This window comes from Ochotona curzoniae, unplaced genomic scaffold (assembly GCF_017591425.1).
Source record: "Ochotona curzoniae isolate NIBS_2020 unplaced genomic scaffold, NIBS_Ocur_1.0 contig_4105, whole genome shotgun sequence".
NCBI lineage: Eukaryota > Metazoa > Chordata > Mammalia > Lagomorpha > Ochotonidae > Ochotona > Ochotona curzoniae.
The window spans coordinates 7313319-7323140 of record NW_024466129.1 but is presented as its reverse complement, the minus strand read 5'-3'; the positions used below and the strand labels follow the sequence as shown (position 1 = coordinate 7323140).

At 43.7% G+C, this 9822-nt stretch overlaps 1 protein-coding gene across 3 annotated transcripts in view; it reads right to left on the bottom strand.

Annotated features, from left to right (window-relative positions):
• Positions 1-260: 260 nt before the first annotated feature.
• XPR1 (xenotropic and polytropic retrovirus receptor 1) overlaps positions 261-9822 on the bottom strand; it is a 186397-nt gene continuing 176835 nt past the window's right edge. For all 3 annotated transcript variants that reach the window (XM_040984348.1, XM_040984350.1, XM_040984349.1), the window contains 2 exons: positions 8664-8885; positions 261-6027 (listed from right to left, as the gene is read on the bottom strand). In XM_040984348.1, coding sequence (XP_040840282.1) covers positions 5967-6027; positions 8664-8885 — 283 coding nt within the window. In that variant the 3' untranslated portion in view covers positions 261-5966. The remainder of the gene's footprint in view (positions 6028-8663; positions 8886-9822) is intronic.

Here is a 9822-nt window from a genome sequence, read left to right as displayed (position 1 = left end):
CATTTCCTTTGTTTGAGATTCTTTCCTATTTTAAAAAAAAGGACTTTTTGCATGAATCCCATTGCTTTGATGTCATAGCTCATATTACCTAAAGAACAAGGTCTGTTAGAGCTTTCAACGTAGTAAAACACAATTTACTGTAACCTAATGGTCCGAATCTATATACCAGTTAGCACTAGGGGGAGCCAAGTTCAGACAACCAAGAGACGCAGAGAACGGCAGTCACACACACCACTCGCCAGCGACAAAGGAGCCGGAGGACCGTTGGAAAACAGAGAGCTTGTAATCATGAAAAAAGGACAGTTTGTAACCAATCACTTATTTTCTTTTAAAAACACATAACCACATGAACTTTTTGCTTTGTACAACCATCTAGAAACTATAAAACAGTACCACATTGTGCATTTAGCCTACTGATCAAGAAGGGAAGTCCACATGTCATACGAATTCTACCCATATAAGGGGGAAAGGAGACAGCTAATAGCATAGTCACAGGTACAACATGAATCCAAGCAAGTATCAATTCTTCGACGTCACCTTTTCCATTTAGCAGAGTGGAGAGGAAGAAATGGGGATGAAGCACCCACAGAGGACGAATCACAACCCATCGTTACCATGACAACCACAGCTCTGGGCTTCATCAGACCATCTCATCTGACCCACAGTGTGGGGCAGCACAGTGAAAGAAACACAGCATAAGCAGGACTTTTGCAAAGAAAAATACCTTTCACCCTATTCCCGCCCCTTCTCCCCCCCCCCCCAGATATTCCTCATTGACACAAGGGTCTGTGCTAATCCTGAAAACAGAAAAAAAAAATCACTCTTACAACGTGATAAATTCTAAGGGTTCTGTTCTTTTACAACTGAGATGTTCAACAGCTCACAATTTTCTGTTACAATTCAAGAAGTAACAATATTGTGAATGATTAGTTTGGGATTTCTCACAGTCCTTCTCCCTATTCCCCCGGTGCTGGTGTTGCCCTAGGAAGTGAAGGCGGGGACTTCCAAGACAATGATTAGGGGAGACGGAAATGGAACCCTTGCCCTGTCCTGAAGCCCATGTCTTGCTCGTCGCACTGCCTCCTTCCCACAGCCGAGTGAGCGGAGGCACAGCCAGGCGGGCACAGCCGGGCGGGCGTGGGGAGGACGAAGGTGCGAGTTGCCCAGTGTGCAGCTTGGAGCTATGGAAGAGGAACGCTGTCATGGCAGACACACTGAACCCAAGGCCAAAAACAGGTTAGTTTTGATTGTTCTCCGTAGGCTGATGGTATAGGCAGAAACTGAAGGTGGCTTTGATTCAACAATAAGACAGAGTTGATTGTTTATTACAAGGAAACATGTTTCCCTGGAAAATTAGTACAGTGATTCTTCTCGGCTCAGGGGAAACCCTGTGTCTTCCTTTGCCCGCTATGACTAAATATATTCCGGAAGGTTGCTTAATGACAACTTGTTAGTATCAGAGTTTGGACACCTCACCCAAGAAATATTATGAGTCATACAAATCGACAGGCTCTCTTCACTCTGAAACTTCTTGTATCTCTTGAGCTGTCCCATAGCAATGCGATGCTTTCACTTCTCAACATGCGGTTAATGCTGGCTGCACCACTGGGCTGTAACCCTGCACAGCACACACCCCGTTTGCTTTAAGCAAGCCGGCTCCCTCCCATGTTCCTGCAGTAACCTCAACTTACAAAATAACACAACATCCTGGGAGGTCTTAACACTTCATCAAAGACTGATGTTTGAAATGCAGAAATGTATGAACAAGCGATTCAGAAACTCTTTACTTTTCCCTGGTTTAACTAATGATCAAAGGCAAGAAACATTTTCACCAACCAGAACAAAATTAAATGAGTGAAATCAATCGATCGGACTTCTTTTTTATCTAACTGCTTCAAACATTCAAAACGGTGGTTTTCTCCTGGTCACGGGGGGCCTTCTCTGTGCTGACACTGATTCCATATAATCTGGAAGAAAGTAAGACTTTTGTAGTTGAGAGAGCCATACAGTCAACATGATTTTTTTTATCTGAAATATTCCCCTCATTTAAAAAAAAAAATCAAGTTTTACTACATAGCAAAAAATACTTAGTTTTGGGGAGAGCTTTAGAAAAAGGAGTTATCTGAGATCTGTTTGGTAAGCAAAGTGAAATTATTTCAAAGAATCCCAATTGTTTGAAATAATAATATGGATATTGTTTTCTGGTAATATATTGAATTATTTTATAAATTCTTCATCACAGAAATGTTTTACAGCCATTGCTTAGCAAACTACTTTTGGGAATTGTTTTGTGCATGATGCAAGGTGCTGGGGGTAAATAAGAGCAGCAAGGCAGGGTCTCCTGCCTGGCCCTGCCCCAGGCCTAAGGGTGCACGGGCTTCCTGGCTACTGCTCCCAGCCGCCAGCTTCCCCGTTCATCTCTGCTAACACCACTCCCAGTATCCGCTCATCTGCCACCTGGATGACTCGTCAGCAGCAGATTTTCTTCTTTTCTTTTTCTCTAGTTATTTGGGGTGTACTTTTACCTAACCTTGGTGGAAAGGCACTATTTTTATCAGTAAGTTAGCTCCAGGAAACTCAGCTCCCATTGTAGCACTCCTGTGGGCCCTGCTGGGAAGTCACGGCTGCGGGGCCAGGTCTCATTTTCTTTCCTTATGGATGTCTTCAGGATATGGCTAAAGCCACCCATGTTCTCCTTCATACCACGGCTTCTGACCTGGAAGTTCAGCTGAGAGTCTAATGGTAAAATGCTGAAAAACAAAGCTGCACTTAAGTTTTCAACTTCTTTCCAATCTTACAAATGACTTTCCAGGGACACAGCCTTCAGCTCCACCATGTCATTATCTCTGTGTGAGATCACCAACTGAACGCCTGTAACGGCACGGGCAGTCTTAACTCCATGAGCTAATACAGACATAAAAAAGAACCTACTTTTGTCTTCTGATTTGTCCACACATAACAGTATCTCCCAAATAACTACAAAATGAAAAGTCAATTTTATTCTTTTGGGAATATTTTAACTTCTGCTAAGAATTGAGTGATTCTTATATAAAAACAAAACCTGGAATATTGTAACCTAAAATCAGATGAAGTTGTACCTTTCATTAGACTGCTATTTCTTTAAAGCAACTCTGTGAAGTTTAATTCTAAGAGTTGTACTGAGACTTCCAGTGAATGCAAGACTCTCCTAAAGCATCAGGCGACCCCTCATTAACAAGTGCTAGGTTTGACATAGAGGAGGAGGCGAACATACACGCTGCTTTTTCTGAAGGCAAAAGTTGATGAGAAAAATCTCTTTTCTCTTTATAACTCAAAGGGCAAAATACAGTTGTGTGTTTAACTAAATGGTCAACTGAAAGTCCCAGAAGCCTTGTTTCTAAGACTGCAGCAGTAAGAAACCATTAGAAAAGAAATACATTCCATTGCTGTTTCTATGGAAAGTTAATACTGACAAGGGCCTAGCATCACAACAGTTGAACAGATCCAATGGCCATAGGACACAACCATGTAAAAACGCTGAGGAGTCTAAATTCCAGATGTCAACTGTAAGACTTTGGGTGTTTCATCTCATTGATCTACCAGTGGAGAGGGAAGCTGAGTGTTCAGATGGCTCTGGACGCACAGCAGTGTCACCGATTTTATTTGCACAAGAAATGACTGACCTGCTAGACTTCTCCGTATCATTCAGTAATTTAAAAAGTCACTGCTACTTCTTCACAGACCAGTGATATTTCTTTCCATAGTTTAAAAGTACAGAAACCAGAATAAAGAAAAAAAAAAAAAAACCCGAAACAACAACAATAACCCAAGCAGAAATAATGCAACTTGTAATCTACCATGGGTCACCAAGTTGTTACCACCGATTAGTATAAATGATTCAATTTATTTAAACTTAAAAAAAAAAAGCAAGCAGGAGACGTCTCCTCTTCAGTTTTGGGCCAAGGAATATATGCTTGGCAAAATAAGAAAAAAAAAATAGAAGCTATCATGTTTTATGATTTTTCAAAATAACAGTAACTACATGAATTAAAAGCTTCCTTCTCTCCCCACCAAAAATGAAGACAAAAACAAAACCATCCTGTTGAATCGGAAGAGGGGCAAATTTTGCAAGGTTCTCAGAACAAAGACAAAAGAAACTCCTTTAAAAGGAAACTAGCGGTCAGTTAACGGACAGAGCTCCGGTAGCATTAATAACTTTAATGTAATCTGGAATCATGTAAAGACTTAAAATACACGAGGCAGAGCTAACGACAACGGGTATATATTAAAAGGCAGTAGCCATGTTTTAAGATTAACAAGCGATAATTGCTGTCTCTCCACTTACTTGCTCCTTTGTTTAAAATCAAGCTAAAAATGACAGAAGTAAATTTACTTTCATCAATCTACCGATGTTGATTCTAGAATCTTCATCTGGGTCTTGGAGTGGGAACACTAAAATACATTTGATCTTCTCCTGGTATTCGTGTTAATTTGTTAAAGATAGTGAAATACTAAATTTAATGTCAGTCACATTTCAGGAAAGTAAAATCCTATAGCTTTGAGCTTATTTGGGGAACTTAAAAACAAAGCAAATAAAAGAACCAAGAAATAAAAATGGGCACTGCATATAGTCTAAAATTTCTAGGTAATGCACCTTCCACTTGTGAACAAGTTTAGATCCCCAATATTTTAAAAGTAGATTTGGTTTTAGCACAGGATAGCAGAGATTCTAAAACTGCTGGGAGAATTGGCTGCCGGGATCTTTTAAATGAATACACAGAAGGGGTAGAGATGCTTTGCTCCACGTGCTCAAAAATATAGCTTCCCCCAAACAGACTGAATCCGATCAAACTCTGGACGAAGAGGATGAGCACAGGAGACTGGCTACTACGAGCGTGTGGGGAGTCCCCGAAACAGCCACCTTCTAATTCAGAGTTAGGAAAGATCACACTCCAATTCCTTATAGACTGAAGGTAAACTTCTACGGTTAGAGTTGAAATATGGGGCAAATACATTCCACATCTGTTCCTGACAATAGAATAAAACACAGTATCAGAACCTCTCCTATAATTCAGCTAGTGGAATGGGTGTATATGGGCCTAGTGACGATGGACGCTGGGGACTCTACAGCAGCAACAACCAGAAAGGGAAGAAGCAAACTTTGGCTTTGAAAAAAAAAAAAAGAAAGAAAAACAGAAAGAAAGAAAGAAAAAGCAGAAAAAGTTCAACTGGTGCAAATTGTCTCCTGAAAGAGGCATGTGGGACTGAGCCTCCGAGCTGTCACCCAACGTTCGTCTCCCCCATCCTTGTCATCTTCATTGCACAGGAGTTGTATCATCCTCTTATGGTTAAGTTTCATAAATAGTGAGAAAACTCTATGTAACAAATACATCACATTTCCCACCCACCCAGCAACCCTCCCCAAAATAAGAAAAGTTACATCAAATTAAAAAGTAGCTTCATGAATGAAGGTACTGCTCCACGGTGCACTTTGCCTGCAAGTGCAGCCAGTGCCTCTGCGCTGGGGAGGAGGGAACAAAACAATTCTCCACACGAACTGACAAAAGATTTTAAAAACCAATGTCCAGTCTCAACTAGTCAAAAGCGGACCACGCGGAAGCCGAGCCCTCTCGGCACCGTCCCGTCAGAGGCTCCGGGCAGCACCGCTCTTCATCTCCATAGGTATCGGTGTCCTTGTGATTGTAAACAATCCGGATGTAAGAGACTACGTTTTTGTTCCTTAAAACGTCCTTTGATTGGCAAAATGAAGTGTTTGTTTTAAAAATAGAAAAGTAAAATTAAACCAGAGGAAAAGGAAAGGAACACAGTGAGCTTGCTTGGAGTCCATAGGATCCGACGTGGAAGAGCTCGGACGGTGTGGTAGGCATCTGCTCCTGTTCTCAGCTGCAAAGGTCCTGGAGGTCGTGTTGTCGAGGAAGGACTGTGGGGCAGGAAACCCGAGGATGCTCAGCTCAGCTTCAGAGGATTCAAGTGTTAGCCTCATCGTCTGTGTCTTCTATCAATACCTTAGTGTCACGAGCCTTGGACCTAGTGGTAACACGGGGAAGGCTCATTAATAAAACACCAGCACGTTGACAGGACAAGGTGCACGGCTAATCTTACCCAAGTTAGATATACATTCTCAGTTGGACTACTTCTGGGATTTCATATTCAACTTTAGGTCAACGGGAAAACACTAACAATGTAGACTGCAACCAGAGGAAGGCGGGCAAAGAACAAGCCACGCCCAAATGGCCCTGCGCAAAGCACAGTAATCCCAGGGTGCTCAGTAACTCCACAGCACCCACTGCCACTTCTGCAAAGCCAGGCCACCCACGTCCACTTCAGCGATAGCACTCTCAGCTCATGGACACAGGCTGCATACCAAGTGAGATAATGGACTTTCCAAGAGCATCAATAACACACTAATGTAAGAAGTCATAATCAAGACAGCAGATGTTTGAGGCATACCTGACAAACTCAGACTTAGGGCCTAACTCTCCGCTGCTTGTTTCCAAACAGTTGATACCGGGTGATGCACAAGAGTGAGGAGACTCATCACAGGTCAGGTGAAGAGATGCGGGCTGACGCTACCGGGAGGCTCACTCCAGCCCAGCATTACTTACGCTCCCCTACAGCTATGCAGAGACAAAACGAGGTGTCTCCCATAGTTAAGAACTTCATCATCACTGCTGCTTATCAGTCAGAACTAAATAGTCACCTTTTTAGGATGCTACACAAGAGACTCCCGTTGAGGCATAGAATATTAAGCTGCCTTGTGGGACACCCACATCCTGGTCCCAGTCCAGCTATTCTGCCTCTGAACCAGTTTCTTGCAAACGCGTCGTGGGAGGCAGCAGACGAGGGCTCCAGCACTGGGCCCCTGCCCCAGCATGGGAAACTCAGACAAAGTGTGGGCTCTTGCCTCTTACTTCCTCTACAGACAATGTCCCCTTACACTACCTGAGATCTGCCTTTTCGGGAAGCACTCTGGTCTTGACCTTCACTGCCACAGCCCTCCAGCTGGGCTTCGGGCCTTCAGCTTTCCCTCTCCTAATGTCTCGCACAGCACCATTAACTTTTCCTAACCTACTATTCTGATCATTTCATTCTTTGAACAAAAAATAACCTGTGCCTTCCTCCTGCCTGTAAGATCAAGTTTGCACGTGTCAGCCTTTTATCATTGCACCTACCTACTCAGCTAAAATTTTTCACTATATTTCCAGTCGAATTATTTTCTTTACATCCCCCATTTCCACTTTCATGTCTCCACCGTGTCTATATCTAAACATTCCTTCATCATTAATGAAACTTGCTTGATTTATGTTTCCTTCATTGCAACATGCAATTTATTTTTTTAAACATGTATTTTGTTGGAAAGTCAGATTTACAGAAAGAAGAAGAAACAGAGAAAAAGATCTTCCATCCACTGATTCACTCCCCAAATGTTAGGCAACAGCTGGAGCTGTGTCAATCTGAAGCCAGGAGCCAGGAACTTCTTCCAGGCCTACAACATGGACACAGGGACCCAAGGCTTTGGGACATCCTTCACTGCTTTCCCAGGCCACAAGCAGGGAGCTAAATGAGAAGCGGAACAGCTGGAATGAACCAGCATTCAAATGGGATGCCAGCACTTGAAGATGGAGGATTAGCTAGTTGAGCCACGTGGTCAGCCCCCAATATACAATTTCAACACACACATTTCAAAGCAGACATCTACATATTCCGCATGCATTAGTAATTTTAGAAGCATGAACATCCAATAATAACAACAACAACAAAAAGCCACTGAAGGTATTTAGTAAAGACATAATTGGGCCTGCACTGTGGCATACAGGGGTAAGTCACCGCCTACAGTGCTAGCCCCCATATGGGTGCAGTTCCAGTCCCGGCTGCTTCACGTCTGATCCAGCTCTCTGCTGATATGCTTGGGAAAGCAGCTGAAGATGAACCGAGTGCTTGGGCCCTTACGCCCTCACAGGAGACCCAGAAGAAGCTCCTGGCTCCATCCTGGTCACTGGAGCCATCTGGAGAGTGAACATCTGGAGAGTGAACCTAATAATGGAAGATCTGTTTCTCACTCTCTCCCTATAACTGCCTTTCCAATAAATGAAATACATTTTTAAATAAAAAGATGCACTTATTCAGCCATTTCTGTGAAGAAACTAGTATAAATCTCATGTAATCAGTATTGAATTCACCTAACTATCCTATGAGCAAAAACCATATTAATTCCAATTTACAGATAAGGGATAAAAATGCAGAAATTACATAGCGTGGTCAAGGCTGGCTACAAGGTTACATTGTGACTATAAGGCTATATAAAGCTATAAGGTTCAAGGTCACATGGATTGCTCTGCAGATTTCTAAAGCTTATGAACTGAGATCTGTATACAAAACACACTGAACAGTCATGGCAACAACTCTCCAGTGGGATTTTTCCCACTGTACCTAAATGCCAAATTAATAAGCATGTATTAAGGACATTTACTCTATGTGTTCATGAAGATATTTTCTAGACTGGATACACATGAAATTGCAGTTTATTACTCTTTTCTATCGATGCAAAATGGATGCATACCAGCAGCTTCACCTGCTCTAACTTGACAAGCCTCCTTGCTTAAATGCTAAGCAACACCGAAAAGAAAGGGGAGATGCCTTGAAGAAGTCGAGGCCATACGTACTGAGAGGCGAGGCGTGGCCGGCGCAGAGACAGGCTCTGGTTGTACTTCCATGACCGGTTCTTCTGCCGATTCCGGACCCCGTCTTCCTGGTCCATCATCTGCTCTAGCAGTGTCTGGTCGTCTGCGTTCAGAGGGGCCACGGAGATGTCCCGCACGGCACGGAATTCACCGCAGTTATTCAGGTGTTCGTTCTCCAGGCGGAAGAAGTTCCATACAAAACGCCTTAGTGAAAAACAGGCAGATGACCCGATTACTTCCAGAATCTCAGCACATCACTCAGCCTATAAGGCTGCTAATGTCCAAATGACCACCCAGGGAAACAAAAATGAGCAGTTGCAGGCTGGTTGTTAAAGTAAAGCAGGGAATGGTATGGAGTCGGTGGGAAAGGAGACAAGTGGGCCAGAGCTAAAGGGGGTCCTGGACTCAGTCTGAGTACTGTGCTTTTGCTTTATTCAATAAACATTTCCTGAATGGCTCCTGTCTGGTGGGAAGGGAGCCCGTGCCTTGAGGGAGTGCGATGACCAGTGGTAGACAGCTAAAAGGAGGAGGCTATCTGCGTGACGTAAGACAGAAAGAGGGCCCGGGCCTGGCGCACTTCCATGGTGAATTCCCCAGGCAGTTTATCTCGGGGCTCCTGCTCTCACTTAGGCTGCAGGATACCTTGTCAGGTGGCTGATGCATCCTGGAAGGATTCTGAGACCATTCTGGCTACAACTTCTGCTGTTCTCAGCGAGGACTATGAGCTGAATAATTAAGACTAACAAACTGATTTTTAGATTTCTATTCTCAGCCAAACCTCCTGACCTCTCAATGTTTACTTACTGTCTTCCATTGGAGCCCGACTACAAAAGAAGCATATAAATCCACACCAATGGTTATTCACTCCTTTATCTGAAGGGTGGAGTCACAGAGAGACAGCCTGCCCTCTCCATCTGCTGGTTTATTCCTTGAATGGAGGCAATGCTGGGAATGAGCTAGACTGAGGGGGCCTGGAAGGCCAGCTGGGTCTTGCACTTGGGTGGCAGGGACCCAGGGCCTGGGGTCCTCGTCCATGTCTTCCCGGGGCGGGGGAGCAGCAGGGAGCTGTTTCAGAATCAAAGCAGCCAGGACTCTGACCCCGGTGACTTTACCTGTTGCACCACAACGTGAGTCACTATTT